General features: G+C 39.4%; 1 protein-coding gene across 1 annotated transcript in view; it reads left to right on the forward strand.

Annotated features, from left to right (window-relative positions):
* Positions 1-17,152: 17,152 nt before the first annotated feature.
* Positions 17,153-21,289, forward strand: part of LOC306783691 (glypican-6-like) — a gene marked incomplete at its 5' end in the record, with an annotated part of 69,447 nt that continues 65,310 nt past the window's right edge. Inside the window, one exon of the mRNA XM_079277456.1 lies at positions 17,153-17,303. Coding sequence (XP_079133582.1) covers positions 17,153-17,303 — 151 coding nt within the window. The remainder of the gene's footprint in view (positions 17,304-21,289) is intronic.

Raw genomic sequence — 21,289 nt, forward strand, 5'->3', positions numbered from 1 at the left:
GTTGTCAGGTAGGTGGCACTTGGTTTTTTCAAGTTGTATCACTGTGGCGAAACTGTGTCGGAGATCAACAAATATGGCCTTCTTCCGTCTTTCAAATACAGAATATGTAGAGGTTCTTTATATTACATTCAGAGCATTAAAAGCGCAGCAAACAACCGCTTGCTTTGTAAAGATATTGTGGACTGTTGTCTACCGTGTCACTCTCTGTGCGGGCCAGCCATGCGTGCCTTTTGGTAGTGCATGTTAGTGCATGAGAGCGTGCCCCACTGGTTTGCCATGCTATTCTGACCAGCCATTAATGGTGCGCAGGTGATGAATATTCATGACTTTGTTGATCTTCTGACAATGCAAAGTTGATATTTATGACTTTGATTGGAGTTTCAGATCTCAGACACTATTGGATGCAGTGTGTTCTAGCATTGTCATAGCATGTTAGCATGTGGCCTTTTGCATTGAGCTCAAAGCACTGTTGTGCATACACGTGCAACCCCAGCATGCTGTGGCTGTAGACTTGCAGCTTAATTTGGATATTCGGCAAACATCAAATCCAGACACAGCAGGATCTTCTTATTCATCCAATGTTGGAAGGATGTGACTGCTCAACACCTGGAGCTTGAGTTGAACAGCTGGGGGCTGAAGGTATTATCAATGTATTAAATAATATAAAACCAATGTCTTTTTCAATGCCTTCATGCCGACTTGCCAATATTAGTGAAAAATATAATTTAAAAAGTATACTAAATTTGTCTCATGTAGCACACTTATTCTTGTGTGATTCATTTATTTTACGTACATATTTTAATTTGAAAGATTGACCGTTTTTTCCATGACTTCCATGATGTGAAGTGACCCAACGACTCAAAATGATCATTAATCATTAAACAGGACGCGCCTCTTCATATAGGATTATTGAATGGAAAATAAAAACCACAAAAATCCCACATGTGTCATCTGTGAAGTGTAGGGATACATTTTGATTTTAAATTTGAATTGCCGGGTCAAATTTCATGGAAACTATTGAAACAACTCGCCTTATTTGCCATTAAAATATGTATGTTAAATAAATGATTTACACGTAGCCTAAGTAATAAAAAAATAGCGTGCGCTACATGAGACCAATTTAATAAATGATTTATGTTTTCACCAATGTTGGCAAGTCAGCATGAAGGTATTGCAAAAACATTGGTTTTAATACAGTGATGGGAGATGAGCTAACATCGAGTAAAAGTGAATAAGAAGACACCGCTTGGTCCAGATTGAATGTCAGTCGAATATCCGATTCAAAACTAACTTCACCGCGGTATATCAATACTGTTCACCCAAAAGGAAGATGAAAAGAAGTCACTTCATTATCTTCAATAAATAATCAGTAAATGGTGATATTGTCTCATTTTTAGTCAACAACAGTCTCACAATAACATCGGCCAAATCATAACATCTGATGGCACTCTCAGGTTATTAAATAATTCAAAAGGTTGTGTTGTTTGGGACATGTATTCCATTTTGCTATGAGGTGGGGATGAGAGATTATTTGCCCATGAGCTGTTTGGTGTAGCCATGGGAAATGAACGCCTGTCTCAAGTCATTCAAAGGCAGACTCTAATTAAGACACAGTAAATGTTCCTTGCTTCAAGTGTTGGGCTTTCTGCCTTTCAGCCTGATTGTGCTGTTCACATCTCGTGGATCTATTCCTCCCTAATCTGTATTCAGAGTTCGGCCTTGCTCTCACTCTCACTCTCTCACACACTCTCTCTCTTTCCCTCTGTTGATCTCTCTTCATCCATGGCTAGAAATGATTCATTTTACTCGCCCCATAACCCATGACTGGCTTTTTATTGTGAACAGTTATTGCTCTCGCTGTCCCTCGATTAGAGGAGATGATATAGGAACACAACAGCCAAATTAACAAGACTATTCACTCATTATCTGGATTCGATGTGCTCGCCTTTCCTCTGAATAACAATCGGAATCTTACACGATAATCTATATGTCGTGATTCCTTGAGGATCGGAGCGATGGGAGGCTATTTGTGCACAGCTCAAAATTGGTTGGGCTCCCTGGTGCAATTATTGTTGAGTGTCTGTCGAGGATTTCAGAAAAAGAGGATGTGTGACTTGTAGTGTTACTCATTCTTCATGGAGGTTTGGCTGTTGTTGGTTTCATCAAAATGTAATAGCCCCCAAGTGTCTGCAGATGGCCTCAAACACTTAATCAATGTAAGTCCTGAACACAGACTCCCAGCCCCAACTATTTTCCACTTATAACTACCAAGTAACAAGTGGCACGCATGACGGTCACAATTTAGTAGCACTTTTTGTTTTTGTTGAAGAGTGTTTAACCTAGCGAGCTCCATACAAGCCTTCCTTCGTGGTTATCAGGGTGTGACTGATTTTACAGAAACCTGGTCAGCTTCTCTTAGTACTTGCAGGGCGAATTGAATATTCAGAAGGGACCTTGTGTGTGTTGATGTTGTGTCTCAGGGGATTGTTTAATTCTGCTAACAGACACAAAAACAACCCTGTGTCAGCCAGGCTGCTGAGGCTGCAATCCACTGCTGGCATTCACTCTAAAGGGGGGTCTGTTCCTTCATTTGACCTCTGTGAGTATAACCGTGACTCTATCTCCAGGATCGTGCCCGACCCTGGAATGAACTCCAATTTTACATATGCATATGGCGCACACCGCAGCTGTCAATTTATGCTCACGTTCTTTTGAATTAGCCATGAAAAACAATTCATTTTCTGCGCAGGTTGATGAGGAGTTTTCACAAGGAGCTTAATCACAATCTTTTGTGCCAGAACACTTGCTGACTACGCGGCTGGTGAAGCGAGACACGGACGGAATTCAAAGAATGTCCAAGCGAATATGAGGAAACAACCTCTTGCCTGCTTAATATACTGTACACACAGCTGATCTCTTGCGATGTAAAGATGGACCCTTGTGATTTGTTAGACTTAGTAGTCTAATCATTATACCGGTAATTCTCAGTAGACAATTCTTGCTAGTAACACAGACTCACACATTTTCTACAATAAAGTTAAAATACACAAGTGTGGGAAGAATTAAAGCGGTACTAATTTTAGACCTACAATTAGCTTGTGTAACATTTACCGCCTCATATCGTAGTAAAACTTCAAAACTAGACACACGATTCATGTTTTACATCCACATTTGTGTTAGGTTGTGCTATAAAATGTAGAAGAAATACTATTACAATGTGATATAATAAAGCATGAATGTATGATTTAGGAAATGAACAATGGTTGCAAGTTATGGATGTTGATGTACAAACAATGTCCTTGTAAAATATAGGCCACTCTATGGCTGTGAGAAGCTGCAGTCTCAAACAAGATAGAGCACTGCTGTGGTCATATGCTGGGCTGGTAAATCACATGAAATGTCTTAAACCATCGAACAGCTACCAATCTGTGTCCTATTTCTCACTCACCCCTTCTGTCACCTGTCTCTCACTTGCTATCCTTGGGGAGTCAAAGTTCCCTTTGGCTTGAAAACCTCTCAAAGGGGAAAAGAAGTGGCCTTGTACCACTGCATCTTATGTACTGTTGCGGGCACTGTTGGTGAGAATCAGAAGACCTCAGTCATTTATAAAACCGCTCTCCATTTACCTGCTATAATTAGGCAGGGACGCTGCTCAGGAAATGTTTAGTCTTCGATATAGTGATCTGAATAAGTCCAATTATAGAACTCATCATGATGCATTATATGGTCTCCTGCTGGCCTGTATTTAAAATAACCGTAAATTACCGTAAATAACCGTAAATTGTCACTGACTGTAATTCTACATGCAAATGCTTATTGCTGAAGACAGGTGTTAACATTTGCAGTATACTCCTCTTACCTCACTCAGATACGTTTACAGTTGCACTGTGGCCAATGATGAATCCTGTAATTTGTCATTACAGAGTGAATCTCCTCTGAGCTGCTGTAGATTACTGTGTCTCCTAATCACTCTGTCTGAATTAGCATCACATTCCAGCTCCATCCTCTGAATGTTTACAAAGTAAAGCTGCGAGCAACTATATCTGTCGCCATCTTCAGTCTGATGGGTTGACCTCACTTGTCTGAACATCACACTTGACACTCGTGCTCCTGCAGGCAATGTCAAATGAGACAGCTGGGGCTAACTCTGGATGACACGCGTCACTGACTGCTGCTAAATATGTACCATTTGTCCGAAATAAACAAATATTTCCTTTCAGCAGCAGCTCTCTGTACCGCTACATTTCATAATTGCTGCAAGGCAGTTCTGAACATAGATGGGGAAGATCTCCTGCGGTACGATCACACTGGCACGCCCTTTGTCCTAGATATAAGATATCGGTCTTTCTGCTAATGTGATCCGAAGAGTGCTCGTGGAGTCTGGTCGAGATTGACTGTGTGTTTGCAGTTTTGACAAGAAACTTGACGATGCTGCCAGACTAAATTGTGAAAGGACTGAAGTGACTTGCCCACCAGAGAGACAGCCATCACAGTGCACTGGGCCACACTTTGTCAGGACTACAGTAAAGTTCTTCATGGCCAGTCTCACTGGTACAATCTTGTACTCTTTTCACAACATATACCAGAAAATATACTGCTCTCTTTACACAGTTGACTCCGCCTTCATATTGCATGGCAATGTCGAGAGTTGAAGTGCTTCATGCATGCAATTCATTGTAAAAGAATAGAGTAAAAAGGAGAACTATAGAAATGAGTGGGAGTACGTGAGGACAGGAGGCTTGAGGAGCTTATTGATGAATTAGTGGGTGCATTGTATTCCAGGCATATCTAAAGCTGCATAAGTGCATCTCTAATGTTTCTTTTTTTCAGGTTGACTGCATGTCCTTTACAAATACAAAACGATTGGATCTCATTAAAGGAGTTTTTCACCACAAGCATGTAGCTGCTCATCAAACAGGTGAACATCATTTTAGCTAACGTTCAGCTCTAAGAATTGTACACATTGATGGAATCTACTGTAAGCGTATAGCATCTCTTATGAGGCCTATCTATTCACCTGCAAAGGAGGAGACTCTGTCTTAACCTCCATCATCCCAGTACAAGCCATACAGGCTTTGAATTAATGAGCTGTAACCTCTGTGGTAGCACCATCTCGGTAATGGAGCGTGAACTGAGCAAGTTCACATCATCTCGGTGTGAGCAAAAGAGCCCAGAGAAACCGGGTATGTTTGTAAATGAAGACGGATGGGGATTGGAGTTTTCGATGGGCAAATGTATTGGTACACCAGTCTATACAACAAGATCCTTAATTACAATTAGAGAGTTATAAGTAAGGGGTGAACACATTTTTTTCAAGGTGATTACACTATAATTATAGTACTTACATGTTTTTCTTGATATAGGTACAAGTTAAGTATTCTATTGATTCCTTTTATATATTAAATAATGATTGTAATTCTGATGCAGGACTGACTTCACTGCTCTCAAACAGACTTCTAAAAGGCAATTTAAAAAAACAAAAAACAAACATGAAACGCAAAATCCGTAACAATTTTAAAAAGCCAGATCTCTCGTATAAGTCGAGTGTCATGTCCAAATGATTACAACTGCTTATTACTTGTTAAAATAGATCACAAATATATATATATATATATATAAAAACTTAACCAAGTGATTTACAAGACTTAAAATAAACTATCAGTGGCCAATGTCTGCCGACCAAAAACCAACAACTTCCTGAGAATGTGGCTCTTTGTTCTGTTATTCTCATAAATGTTTGTAGGTGAGGTACCAAGGCCACAGTGAGAAAGGAAGAGGCAGGGCTGAACGCAAAGCTATCACATAACCAGCTGGGAAATAACACATCCTCATCGCCATGGCATAATTTAGAGATGACTATATTTTATAACAATCACTCGACCAAACTGTCAGCACTGCCACAAGTTAAAGGATGTGATATGTTGAAGTTAGTCCTGCTTGGCACACAATGACCTATAGGTGCTGATACATGATGTTGCTTCAAACCTCACTTTCCAAAATGGCCAAGCATGATGTTGTTAGAAATTTCCGTTGAGGTTTACAAGGCTTCTTCAATAGATCTCTGCTCTGACCCATTGATTCTCCTCTTTAATTAGCTGGTTTACTTGCCGGCTTATTTATTTCAATTACAGGCCACCGTAAACTGCCAGAAATCTGTCGATTGCTGACGCAATTACTTGGCTACAGATGGAAGTCGATTAATGTACCATTTACTGTTTAATTCCATTGTCTTCTTGCCCTTGAATTACAATCATTTTTGTCTTTGACTGCACCAGCATTGATTTCACCGACAGTATGATCCAAACCCTTTCCCCTGCATGGTAACACAACGCCATAGCTAGCTCTACGGAGAAAACCGTGTGAGCTACGGTAATGGACTTTGAATGCAACATGGAGTGGCCTTTAAAATGAATGGTGTTTAGTTTGAACACCATGGCACTGTAGCTAAGGCTTGCAACGGATTTATGTTTGCAAACTTTCAATTACTTGGTGTCTTTGTATAGTATTGCGGTGGGTGACGATGTCAGGGTTGATCGTCCAATAATTATCTCTGCATTCACAGTATTGGAGTATATTTTGAATTAGAAAGTATAATCCTAGTTATTAAAAGAACCACACTATATGCATTTAACACAAAATAGTTGTATACAATATCAAAGACATACATTGTTCGTCATACGTTGTTGATGAACATGAGGCATATCATTTTATAATAATTAATGTCAATGTACAACATCTGAAACTTGCCCTTAAACGTAAGAGGGTTTAGCCAAAGGTACATGTTAGTTGAAAAAGTACCAAAGCACAGTACAGGATGAGAGTAACACCTTTGATCGTAATCTCTCCCTTTCTTAACCTGTTGTGACATTATTTTGTAACTATGCACAATTTCCTCTAAATTCTAATCTGAAATTAGACAAATTGTCTCATGAATGTGATTTGAAGTTAGCTCTTGAATGAGGAGTCTCGCACAAACTTTCAAAAGGTTTGGGCTAGACTCCTGCAAGTTTGTGTATGTATTCCTAGCACTCCATAGCACCTTTGTTTCAGGTTTGGTGTCTGTAGCTTGTTCCTTTGGGATAGCTGACATAGACTCCCATTGCTTTGGGCTGGGGGCGTGGCCAAACACAGGATAAGGGTTAGGGTTAGGGTTAGGATTATAGTGATAGGAAGGTCCTAGAGCCTTGGGAGTGGGCTCTATCCCCACTAAAGCGGTCATTGCGGTTCGATGGGTATCAGTCCCGAGTGACTAGGACCTTGGGAAGAGAGTAACGGGGTAATAACCACCTGAAATTAGACAAATTGTCTCATGAATGTGATTTGAAGTTAGCTCACTAATGAGATTTTGAAGGGCTTTAATTTTGAAATGCTTCATCAGAATGTCCTGGTTCTCTCTGAGTGACACCTTGAGGTGGTCTGCTATTAAATAAATATAGACAAAGAAATTTGGTTCCTAACCTTTTACTTTTTCTTCGAGCTCGAAAAAGTTTGTGACTTTCAAATAAAACATCATCAAATTAAAACGTTGGACCACAGATAAGCTCAGAGGCTAATAGTGTTTCAAACTTGTCAAGAATATTAAGGATTCCTTGAGGTTCTTCCCCCACATCCATCTCTCATTCATTCAAAGGGTTATTCATTTTTGTTGCAAGCAGTTTGATGTTTGAAATTGAATGTCTTCTTGATGAGGGAAGCTGGGAATTGGCTCGCTGTCAGATCAGCACTATTATCTGCCTTTTAGGTTTGAAGCAAATTAGACTTGGGGTCCCCAAGGTGCCTGGACCCTTCCACACTGGCAGTGTTGAATTCTCAGAGCGTGTCACATCCTTGATGGAAATTCACTTTCATCAGATGAAGATTCACAGCCACTCTGGACTTGTTCACAGCTTTTTGATTTGTTTGCAGGACATGTCAGATAGAACGTGTTCACCTGAACTAAGAAATGCTCGAGTGTATCAATTAAACACCGTATGAAATTTTTTGACAAGTCAAAAATAAAACAGGTTATCATTTAGCCATCACACTCAATGAGATACACATGACACCCAAACACTTGACTGGTCCAGGAGTAAAGCAGACATACTTTGATGTTGCAACATGTATCAAGATTATGAAAGAAAAGTGAAAGTAAGGTCAAAGACAAAATAGAGGAATCTGTGCCATCTGTCATGAAAACAAATGGGTGCAATTCATACAGGAAACTTTTCTAAGTCCATAAATTGGAAACACTTCACACGCTAATTGAATCCAAAATGTGTAGTTGGCTATTCACGCAGCATTGAAACTGATTTGTTTTATGTTTATTTTGAGAAGTATGCCAAAACAGTTGGGTGGAGTGCCTCGGGTAGAACAAGATATACGACATTCTGTTGCTGGTGCATCTGTGAAATACGCAATCAACTTGTCTGTGGTGGCCTTTGTTGGGGCACAGAAAAGCAGACAATGATTTCTTTTTTTTCTTGCAAAGGAAAGAGAGATGCTGTCATCTGAGACAATACACTGAGGATATCCCTGGTGAGACAGCTTTGAAAATGTAAATATAGCGTAGGAGCTGAATTTCAATTCTGAAGCGCATGCCGTGGTTTTATTAATATAAGGGGCTGTAGAAAGTGTTGTTTTTTTACATCATTCTGGTGCAATTTTTGTTTTTGATTGATTTTTCAGAAAGAAGCAACAGATTCAAGTGCCCAGCTTCAAGTTAGTTTCCAGGTAATCAACAATAATGCCAAGAACAGAAGTGAGCAAAAGCCTGTAATAGGTTGACCTTGATTGTTGGGCTGCTTTCATGTGAGAGCATGAATCTGAAGCATCTGAATCTGAGGCGATTTTGGTTTTTTAATCTCCACCTTGGATCTTGGTGGCTAAAATGAAACCCAACCCTAAACAGACACCAACACACACCCTCATACATTAACATGCATACATACTGTTTCCAACTTTTTTCCTCACTCTGCTTTTTTAATAAACTTGCCTCATGACACGACAAAGCAAATTAAACACATCATGCTATTGATGCGTTTTGTTGGGGATTTCTTTAAAAGCTCAATTTGGATCTCGGTGCTCCTTCTCTGTTCCCATCAATCTTGTCGTATCTGTGTTTATAAGCCATCAGGTGTGTTACGTCTTACCAATTCCCACAGGTAATTTGACTAGCAATGTATTTTCAGAACATGTTCCAGGCACACAGAATAGTCCAAATCATTGTGGTTTCTGGCAAATACAGCACAGTGCTAGCGAAGGATTAAACCAGAGAGGAGCCCATGCAGGAGTGTCAGGATTTGGTTTGTTTGTCCCAGCCGTGTTGTTTACAACCCCCTCTGCTATAGTCTGCGCAGCCCAGCACAACAGACCTCAGACATCATGAGGCATCGGACTCCAGGAGCTTTGGCTCTGCTCTTTTTTTGCAGGCTCTGTGTGTCTGCCATTGGAGAGTGATTGACCACTATGCCTTAGATTGAAATTGATTGCATAAGCGCTATAACAATGAAAGACTGTTGGTATTCTGGCAGTGGCAGCAGGAGTGTCAAAGGATGGGAAGCCGCTGTCACAAGAGCAACTGGGTTCTATGAACGTATTGTCTAGTAGTCACATTCCTAAGGCCGGAGTAGGCCTTTGATCCAAGCGATACAGTGTTTCTAATTGGGTTGTATTGATCCATCCTGCTCCTGTTCATGATGGCACAGTGGTGATGAATGTCAGTCTGCCATGCTGAATGTAAAACTGAAGAAACCAGCCAATCGTTGCCTCAAGTTGAGCTGGGTTGTCGGAGGATGTGCAGCGCCGGGTTTAAGGCATTGAGACAAGAATGAAACTTAAGCAGCAGAAAAGACATAATTACCAGTTTGCTTAAAGGTTTTGGTTCTCTTTTGTTGGAAGATTATAAACCAGTTCAGAGTCCAGTATCAGTTTGTTATTACCCGAATGAGAAACAAATCCTTGCAATGTAATTTTGAATCATTAAAAACCATAAAAAAATATATTTCATTTAATTGAATTAAAGAAGTCCTTGACGGATGCATTTGCTTCAAAAAATAATTTTGCTTCAAAAATGAATACCTGGGTGAAATTTATTTACATTTACTGAATATTTGGGTGAAATTTATTCATAGTTATATTAGTTGGATTCACTAAATAAAATAAATTATATCAATTCATTTTAGCACATTGCTACTTAATTCAACACATTCCCACTGCTATTCTAATAATAATATTGATTGTCACTTTGTTGCCATCATTTTGGACTGTTCACAAACGTTTACCCCCAAAAGAGACCGAATCCTTTATCAAATTCTCACATCTGTTTTATTGATCTGCCACTTTACATGAACGATACAATCATCTGACATCAGAAAACACATTTTCTTATCATCAATCAATATCTCGTAATAATATCAGGTATTTAAATGAGAAGGGGCATGGCTTGTTGGAAATGTTTGTTGTTTCATGGTCTGACAAAGTTTTTCGATTTACTGTGAAATTAAATATATTTAAGAAAGGCCATAACGCCCAAGAAAAACATACTTTATCGCGCCCTGAAGCCGATCAATTTTATGTTGCATTTACTATTGACATTTATATTTGACTATGGAGTTACACAAGCAGCATGTTAGACATGTGTGGCATTTATTTTAGTTGCTCTGAGCAATTGACATCATGCAATTAGTCAGCTCAGTGCAGGTCTTTGTAAATTCATGACATCCATAGTAAGCACTGCCGTAGTAAATAAATGCACAACATATTTTGCATAATGTCTTTAGAGATCCATACCATTGACGTTGACATAGGTTTCATCTAAGAGCATCTGCCACTGATTCATTATGCAGCATTAGATGCCCTGGGAGGAGGGAAGGGGCAGAACTTGAAGGATAGCATATTAAATCTGTCTTACTGAACATCAGTAGAATGAGGAAATCCCATGAAGACCCAAATGCAGATATAAAATAACAAGTCACTGGTTCAAAAACAAATTACTTTGAACTTGCATGCAATCCCAGGAAATGCAGGGTATAATTGCGGACAGTGATACGATAATATATATATATTCTTAAAGCAGGTTAATGTAATGTCACTTATAAGTGGATGATTGTATTGATGGATTTGTGTTACTTTTTGACTTGGAATGTTTTAACTCTTCCTCTGCAGTCATTATCTTGCATGTAAAACTAATTAGAGAGAAATTGCAGGGAGTAAACTAATTTACTCATCATTAAATTAAATTATGAACACATGTTTAAGGAATCAATCGCGATACATTTGCAAGATCTACAGCAATATAATGAAAAGTTCTTAATTATGGCCTGCTGAGTGTCTGTACATGAAAGAAACCATGGTCTTTGAACACCATGAATGAGCCACGACTAGACTGGTGCAGCCAGGGCCATCAGACTGCAGATAAATCAGTGAAATGGTCAGGTCTAATGACAGCACACTTACCTTTATGTGCTAATCCAGCTTTATTGCTTTACCTTGGCTGTTTGCTAGTGTTTGCAGGGTCTGTCAGGTAGAATTCCTCTCCTCACAGTGGTCCACCTTCAGATTAGACTGCAATCCAATGTTAGGAGAAAGCTAATTCATTTTCAAGTCAGGGGGTCCCGGGGGTAGGACTTTGGGCTTTACTTTGTGCAAGATTGGAAAGGATACTGATTTAAAGCTGTGAATTTTGTAAGCGAGCTAATTCAATTTTTGCTTTTTGAGATTCACAAACCACATTACCAGAATAAGGCAATGCAACAGTCGATTGTAGCAGACTCAGGATTTATCATGGAGAACATGTGTTTTGTTCTTTGCTGTATTTGCATACTGTAACTGTTGATTGTTCTTTAATATATTAATGGATTCATTTCTCATACTCGGCCCAAGACATGCCCCAAAGACTTGTTTGTTTCTAACGCAATGAACAACTCCTGAGGTGAGGAAGAATGAGTAACGACAACATCTTTAGAGTCTTCCCGTCTCGGGCTTGTGGAGAATGGTTGGGACTTCTCTGGCCACACTTTACAGAAGACAAAGAGGAGTGCTGATGCATAGACAGATTTATCACACATGCCTTCATTGTTTGCACCCTTGTATATGTACCTGTATGGTGAGGGTAAGTGACACGTGACATTTAATTAAAATCATAAGATGTCAGAATAATTGACTCTATTGGAATTAATCAACACCTTACAGTGAATAAGTTTTATTATTTTTAATTAAATTTTTAAATTTTCTCTGTGTAGATAATTTATTGACCCTTGGGTCACATTGTGTTTTTTATGCTTTTAAATGTCTGCTCTGTTAAGCACTTTGTGATACTACTGTCTGTGAAAAGCGCGATATAAATAAAATTTATTCATTCATTCATTCAAGTGAGAAAAAGAAAATCCTGATTATCCATTTTCTAAGTCTGACCTAAATTGTGTATGACCAGGTAAAAGGGTGTGTGAGGATGGTCTCTTTTTGTTTGTTTGTTTGTTGTTTTAAATAAAACCAAAGGTTTGTTTCCTTCCAGTTGACTTGTTAACACACAATATATGTACCTTGTGTTTATAGTGCATGCAAAAACAATCAAGCAAGATCATAAGATCATAAACAAATAATGAAAAACATGAATGCATGATAATAGCAGATTATTACTGTCGTTCGAGTCTGCACGGTCAAATATGCAATCAGCAAACCCTCTGTGAAAGTACAGTTGAAACTGATTTAATTAGAATCACTTGACTTGATTTCAGGTGACGGCAATTAGCTCTGCGTCTGTTGGTGAACCTGATTAGCTACATTTAAATATGATCATGATCTGCAATAAAAGAGGCGTGTACAAGGGAGGTGTTTTCAGCTTATAATATAATATAATATAATATACACTATCAACAGGAAGTTGATTCAACTGTCTCATTAATGTCTTTAAATTAAATTCTAACACTCAAATCACTTTCATCTTCAACTTCATTCAGTTCGAGCACTGAAACAACGACCGAAAAAACCCGACAACATAATTTGCCGTCAGTTGCTGTGAGTAATACCGATGTTAAATAATTCACTGATTACATGTTTAATTGCATTGAATTTTAGGCACATTGGTGGGCTGGAACAAGAATATATTTGTGTGTTAAAACACATTTAATTTGTGTGCCATACTACACCTGAGATTGATGATTTGTTGTGGAGGGGGAGTTTGTGAGCCTTGGTAGCCATCACATTGTTTTGAGCCTCGTGCTGCTTGGTGAGGACACCCAGGGTCAAGTCGTCTCAGGTGGCAGTCGAGGCAATAGAAGTTTAAGAGGAGCTCTAAAAGCCATTTGATAAAAAGGTGTGCCCACTCCCAGTGCAGGCTTCGAGTGTTTGCCAACAGTCAAAGGTTTGATGTAACCCCTTGCACTCAAAGTCTAATTACTTTGATTGCTAATTTAGCTTCATCGAAGTCAGTTTTTGTAAATTCCCCTCTCAGTGGGTCCTCTGCTGAAACACAGCATCTCGTTTCACTGCGAGTGGATTAAGAGTTCCTGTCCTCTGAGCATCTGTTCAGTGCTGCAGGAGTTGTTATGTCTCCCCACAGCTTCAGACAACTCATGCAAACGCCTCTTTTCACATCTCAGAGATATTTGAATGGGGACGCAGTTACAGAAGGTGTAGCCTGATACAGGTTATTTCTCCCAGGAAGCATTAACATTCTAAAAAATAGCAAAAAATGCAACTGAGTCAAATGAGAAATTGTAAGAGGCTGATAGAAAAAAACAAACACTGAAACTTGCCCTTATTTCCCAGTTTATAAATGTTCAGAGTCCCCCAGTGGGTGCTGGGTTGGTTTGGCAGGTTACGGTAAGAAGTTCATTGAATAAAATAGTTGAAAGTGATTTGAAACTGACTGCTCAGAGATTCTCAGCTTGATGTGAGTTGGTTTGTGATGACTTTCTTTCACTTGAAGTGCTTCAGAGTGAGAATAAAAGATTTCTATTCTTTTCTATTCTAGCATTTTTGTTTAAAATGTCCTTTGTTGTTGTATTTCAGAAGGGGTTTGTGAGGTTCATAGCAATGTACAAAAACTTTAGGTTGGAGATTATCAATACATAAAAATGTTTATGACTACAGTTGTTTTTTGATCAGCTCTTTCTTCCCTCAGTCTCCTTTTTATCACATATGGATCCTCTCTAGTAGTGCTGGGATCAACAATACAATACTTGTAATTGAGCGTATCATGACAAGTACGTCTTTTATTTACCATGACAAATATGTCTTTTATTTCAACAATATATGACAAGGATAACAAGGGAACACAGCTACGTCATCTATGATACCACTAGTCTCAATATGTACCTCTATATGTATCAAAATATCCCCACATTTTAGTTACCATTACAGTGGTCCAGGGCTTACTCAACAAACACAAATATATAGTTGATGTGGTGCTCTCTTGGCTACAGACTGAGAACCATTAAATAATTAAACACGTCACACAAGCATAGTTTCAGGCACTCATGCAAACAGATTTACTGTCGCCTCTCACTCCCACAGCCTTTCTCTTGATACAGTCATGGGCTTTCACCTGTGCTATGGACGAGCATGACGAGCTTTTGTTGATTGACTGGAATAGTGTTGTGGGCATAGAATAGGAATAGAACGGATGTTCCCATTCAAGTCAGCATAGCAGGATGGCCAGAGTGGGGGGGGGCATTTTTATATGTAGCCTGTATTGACATTGTGGCTGATTTCCACATAAACTAAACTAACTTACGGCAAGTCGCACACTCACTGATGTGAGTTTGATGCAGTAGGCCTAACAACTTGGAGCAGTAACGTTACAAAAAATAAAGAGCTCGAGTAAATGAGTTAAATAAAAAAATGTAATGCTTTGCCCACGCACTCTTCTCACAGCAAAGCACATTGCTATAACTCGACGGGTAGCAACTTTGTTCGGCTCATTTTCTATAACCATTGTAGCATTTAAGCATGCTGGAATTAGGAAGCTAGCCAGCTAGTTTGCTAATTCCACCATGCTTTATTGAGACACTGGTTAACCAAAATGGGTAAAATGTGCTGGTGGCCTGCGGCAGCGCTGGGTCTAGATTCAGCTACCTATCTTACAAGCCAACCAGCCGTCTCCAGGGCTGAGTCCACTTTATTCCCACCAGACCTCATGTCAAATTATAACTTCAAACAGAGATGATTTTGAATTTGCTTTTGTAATCATCGATTTACGAAGATACACTTTTTTGGTCCTTTTACTACTTGCATGGCTGCAACCGAAACGAGACTTCCCTGCAGATTTTCAAATAACTGTTACCTGACTGCTGATACATTTTTCAAATTGACATCAATTGAAATCATGTGACACTGGAAAATAAAGATGAAGACACAGATCTGTAAAAAGGTAACCCAAAGAGCAAAGATTAATGTAGCTGTCCGATCACACAGTGAATTCACTTGGCTCATTGTCTCTCGCACACATAACTCAACTGTCATACAATCACTCGCCGACGCAAATAGAACAGCTAATGATAAAGTGTGAGTCACTTTATAATTGGTAACAAACTGCTGGCGGTAGGGTTATATATAAGTGAACGTCAAAAATAGAATAGGGTGACTTCATCTTTGTATAACTCCATAACTGTTTGTGGTTTTGTTGAGATAACGACACTCCCTTTCGAGTGCATCCTGAGTCTTCTGCCTTTCAACTGAGTGTGTGACTGACTTTCTTTTTTTTTTACACCAGGAGGAGTGCTGGGTATGACCAGCTGGAACGAGACCCCAAGATAAACTCAGAACAAACAGGAGGGACTACATCTCTCGGGCTGGTCTGGGTGTATCCCAAAAAGAGCTGGAGTAAAATCATGTTTTGGCAACGCAATATATGTGAAAATAGAATATGCATAGATTGTATTACAAATGGTGAGCTCGGCATTGAAGGCAGACCATGTGCATTGTAAGAAATTTGAGCAAAGAACTGTGTTCAGTAGATATAATAAAAGTGTTTAATAATTCATAATTAATTAATTAATTAATATATTGAATCAACATATATTGAAACATTTTTCAATAAATATGAAAAGAAACAACCTCATAAAAGCAGTGTCTTTGGTGTCACTATAATTGAGACAGTCACTTTAAAGCACCTTTCAAAATGTGGCTTACCAATAGGAACACTGCTGTGCACAGCAATGGCCGTCATGTTAATCCACTGTTGATCTACCCTGGGATCAAGCTTTTCCAGAATCAATGAAGGCTTGCCTTCTGGTCTTCATCACATCTTTTACATCCTCTGGTTGAGTTTGATACCGTGTAACATGGTGTTTCAGATGAATGTGAAAAAAGAGAAACTGTCAGCATTTGGTCTGTGGAATCCCCATCAAATAGGCCAAATAAATTATGTTCAAGTGTTTCAAATTTCATTTAGAAACAGAAAATGAAAAAGATTCGGAAATCACATGTTTCACTGCACAAAATAATTCAATATGTTTAAATATAAGAAATCCTCAAATATTTTTCGAAATAAAATGCACCAATAAGGATTTACAATAGTGGCGAGTAGTTATATGAGTATTTACTAACATTCCCAAAAAAAGCCTACAGTTTTACTATTCTATTCATAAATCCATGTAAGGCTGTACACATATACATCCCGTCTCTCAAAACCGAACCGAACTGATGATTATCATCCTACAGCCATGCTTTTCTAATTTATTTATTTCTACTACATCTCTGTATGTAGGTGCCCACACGCAGTCCCAGCTAAAATGAATGAGGCTGGACTCCACTCCATATTTTGTGTCGCGCTTTGCCTCTCCAATGCATCTGATGTGAACACAGAGCGCTCCCCAGCACACAGCATTTCCCACTTCAACGCAACAACCAGGGGCTTCGTCTGCTCAGCGAAGTTGAGACAACACCTCTGGAAACGCATTGCCTGGATACTGGCTTCATGTGGCACCTCCACGCTCGCAATTCTCTTTTATTGCGGCGGCGGGGGACTTTTTTCTTTATCGGTTTGCGAAAGAAACCCGTTTTACTTTGGGAAATGCGTTGGTAGACACTAATAGTTGAGTTGCAACCATTAAACGCCCAATCATTAAGTACCTGCAGATCTACTGCAGGGGAGTTTTTTTTTTTTTTTTTTTTTACCAGCAAGGATACTGCAGAGCACCTTAAACAATACGGATCTTCACAGAAGTGAAAAATGCTCAGACTAGAGACCATCATTTGCACTTTTTCTGTGCTGTCTGTTGCAGCACGAGCAGATTTCAAGGCACGGAACTGCAGCGAGGTCAGGGAGGCTTGTCTCGGGAAAGGCTTCAGCTTCACACATGTTCCCATCCAGGAGATCCCAGGTAAGGCTGGACTGAGCGCGCGACCCGTCGACTAGGCACACGACCTGCCAAATAGAGCTTTACCAATTGCCTATGGGATAAACACGGGCTTTTGTGGAATAAACGCGTCTGTATTTAATATTAAGCTCCTATTGGGGGAAGTTCAAATTCCCCTAATGTCCCATAGCAACTCATTTATGATTGAAAGTCATTCAGTAGCAGGTCTTTGGTTGAGTGCTACAGGGGTAGCCTGTCTCAACCACCTGTCACTCGCCAAGTTGCTGCAAGTCTTAACTGACCAAAGTTTTAGCCCTAAACTTAATATAGGCTGCTCAATTACCAAAATAGTCCTAATTAACCTGACTGGACGGTAAACAGCTGGCGTAGCCTCCTGCACCCTCCTGCACCCAGCTTGCATCATTGAAGTGACATCCCCTCTTTTAAAACGCCAGGACCCAGCTTTATGTTAATGCGAGCTGGTTCACTGATTATGTATTCATGCTGCGATATCAGCCAGCATCAATACTCAATGTGTAACGAGTCCCCCTTCAGGCAGCTGTGGTGGGTAAGATCTGTGTCCAGTAGAGGTATGTGACTGTGCTAACCAAGCAGAGATAATGAATGCCCAACTGTGCAGACTAGTAGCTCCTGTCCTGCGAAAATGAAGTGATGAGGTGAGGTTGACCTGCTGGCTCTTGCAAGTGCTTCAGTAGCAGTCCATAAAGATGAGTCAACTGCGCATAATGTCAGCCACCACTACCCTTTGGAGTGGACATTTGAGTACCTTACATAATGAATGTCATTCATTAAATGGACAGAGATAGAACATGTAAAATATACAGGTTCAACAATGTTAGGCTGTCAGGATTTGGAAACCAGTAACATTCATACATTCTAAACAAGTGTTTTTGTGTAAGTGGATATAAATACACTCTGTTTTATCAGTTCATAATTTTAATGAATTACTCGTGTAAATTCGAAAACAGTGTTTTACTGCGGTAGTATTTTCTATATCAGTAAATACATTCTTAAATAGTATTCAGTGATTCAGTGAAAGCAGTATATTCAGCATGTTCTGTAGAAAGGTAATTAGGAATGAAAGGTCTTTTTTTCCCCCATTATCCCATCTGAGTTGTCTCTCCAGGTCGTCATTGTTGTGCTTCAGGGCCAATCATTCTCTCTATAAAGCAGGGGATCTGGCACAAGCAAAAGGCTGCATATTTGATCAGGGGCACACCTGTTCAGAGATGGGTTGAATACCTAACTGATTAAATCCTTTGGATCCATGTCTCTGACATCACAACGAATCTGCCAAATGAGTGAAAAATGCAATCTCTCTCATCTGTGAGCGTTGTCACCCTGAGTAAACGTCTTTTGATGTGGTCTTTGAATGAGTCATAACCTTCTGTGTCTGCCGGAGAGACAACGCATTATCAACTCCTCAGCAAATTCTCAGCCCTTCAGGCTTCCGACTTATTGCCTCTCACTCATGCAAACAATAATCAAGCTAAGCCAAAGTGGAAGTGGAAATACCTCCTATTTGAAAGTTAATTTTGAAGCATAACATCTTCTGATGAAAAAGTATCAGAAGCAGGAATATATCTTTGCCGTTTAAACTCTGGAGATTAATATATTGTTGAGATGATTTTAAATGTAATTTATATTTCTATTGAGTCTTGTGAGAATAGAATAATTGTTCCCTTTTTTGGGGATAAATCAGCTGCTATGAATTGTCATTTAAGTATGTACTTTAGTACACAGTACTTATTTAAAGACTTACACAATTAAAGTAGGACTGCTGTATAGTTGGACATTACGACATTACGGACATTATGAAGTATACTCCATTGTGGTAAACATGTTTGTGTTTTGGGGTTTTACTGACAGATTACAACATACTGCACACATAGCCTTTATTGTTTTTTTCATGTTTGTAATGTTAGCTCTTTAGGTGGCACTGAAGGGGTTAAGAGCATCCATGTGGCAGGCGGTACTCGGGAGTTAATATTAGGGTTAGGTCGGCTCTTAGAGCGGCTCTTAAAGCTTCCCATATAGCTTATTTTTTTCTGTCAGCCTTACGGCTGCCATTCAACTCTATTAATTCACTGATAATTAGGCAAAACAAATCTGGAAATGGACTTGTACTTGTATAGCACCTTTCTAGTTTTCCGACCACTCAAAGTGCTTCAACACCATATGTCATTCACCTATAAACATCCATTTAGACAGATAGATAGATACTTTATTCATCCCCAGGGGGAAATTTGTTATTTACACACCGCAGGCAAAAGTAGGCAGGCAGCCTTCGGGAACAATTTGCCCAGTGAGCATTTTTCCGTTGAAAAGATGTTCAAAAGTTTTTCCCCCGACTATTTGAAGATGTTGATTGAACATTTACATTTAGACTATATTTCACTAGGATTTGCACTTGGGAATTCTTTCATCCTCTACATTGTGCGAATAATAGTACATTGTCATTTTAGAGCTAAACTAAGAAACCACATCCACCTCAGTTGAAAGCCAATTTTGTATATGGTCAAAACGTGATCGTTTAATCAACGTCTATAATTTCATTTTTGAACCACTTTTAACCTGTTAAAAGTTACCTGTTAAAAGTTAACCCTGTTAGACTACTTTTACATTTGTAATCACATGATGTTAATAGCTTCTACTTTCATTCAAATGAGTTGTTGCCCTTCTCTTTATGATCATCATGCATGATTTTTGGCCAAACCTAAAGCGCTCATTACAGCCATTGCAAATAAGAAAAAATAAATAAATATTATATAAATACAAATGATGGCAGGGTATTATTGTAGGAATATTGCGCTCAGCATCACTTAGACTGCTCAAAATGATTTGGTCAAACAGAAGCAACCAGGTCAGGTGGAAGGACAGCAGTGGAGTTGGTGTTATTGACAGAAATGTTGTTTTGATCCAAAGCCTGAAGGCTCAGTTGGTACAGTAATTCCACAGGACTAAGGTGATACTTCTGCCAGCTGACTTGGCCAGACGGGAGGCTGTCAACAGCTACATGGTGAAGGCATTTTAAACCTCGGGAGCATGAGCTTGTGGATCGCTCTAATCGTCTTTTAAGTGTTCTAGAACTTCCCGGCGCATCGCCCTCTCCAGAGCAGATTTAATTTCAATCTATTTCAATCTAGGATTTGGAATCTTCTTCCAATACATTTTTGTTGTTGTTGTATTTCTTGACATTCTCATTACATCCTGACAGCAGTCAATAAATTAAATACACTGACAAAAAAGTACTGTAGTGAACCCATCCAATCATTTAATCTAGCCTGATGCACTCATTGTGCGTCAGAAGCCTTCCACAAGCAGCTTGACAGCTGTGAGTACTAACAATAGCTATGTTTGTTGTTTACATTCATTGTGATATGTTTATGTTCATGATGATAATTTTGGGGTCGTGGCTTTGGAGGGAGGCGTGAAGGAACGACATGTCAGTGTTGCCAACTTGGTGACTTTCTCGCTTACCGTTCGCGGCTTTTGGAGCTAGTGCTGCTGGCTGCTGTCACTTTAACGGACACTGGGCTGTTTTTTTGGTTGGAGGATATTTAAATCTTACTTACTGTTGCTAGTTTCTCAAGATTACCAACCCTAGCTTGAATTCAACTGTTTACCAATTTGTTAAATATCAGCCTCTTAAATCCACTTTGTCATTGCTCTGGTTTAAGACCAGACCTGCACCGAGTCTTCCCCTACTGTCTCACTTTCCCTCAGTGGGTTACCCAACATCTGAGACAAGATGGGAAAATACGGAAAGTGAGTCACACAGCAGACCGCTGGATTCAATGGAACTTCTTAGCATGTCTATGCTTTCATCTGACGGCCAGCTCTGTTTACTGGAGATGGGTCAGAAATAACGGAGCTGATATTTTGTGTGATACTTGACTGCCGGCACAACAAGGCAAATGATCACTGCTGAAGCGTGTAATGTGCACATGTTCTCTATCGTCACGTAATGAGACGGAGAGGAATACAAA

The sequence above is a fragment of the Melanostigma gelatinosum genome, assembly GCF_949748355.1.
Source record: "Melanostigma gelatinosum genome assembly, chromosome: 10".
In the NCBI taxonomy this organism is placed as follows: domain Eukaryota; kingdom Metazoa; phylum Chordata; class Actinopteri; order Perciformes; family Zoarcidae; genus Melanostigma; species Melanostigma gelatinosum.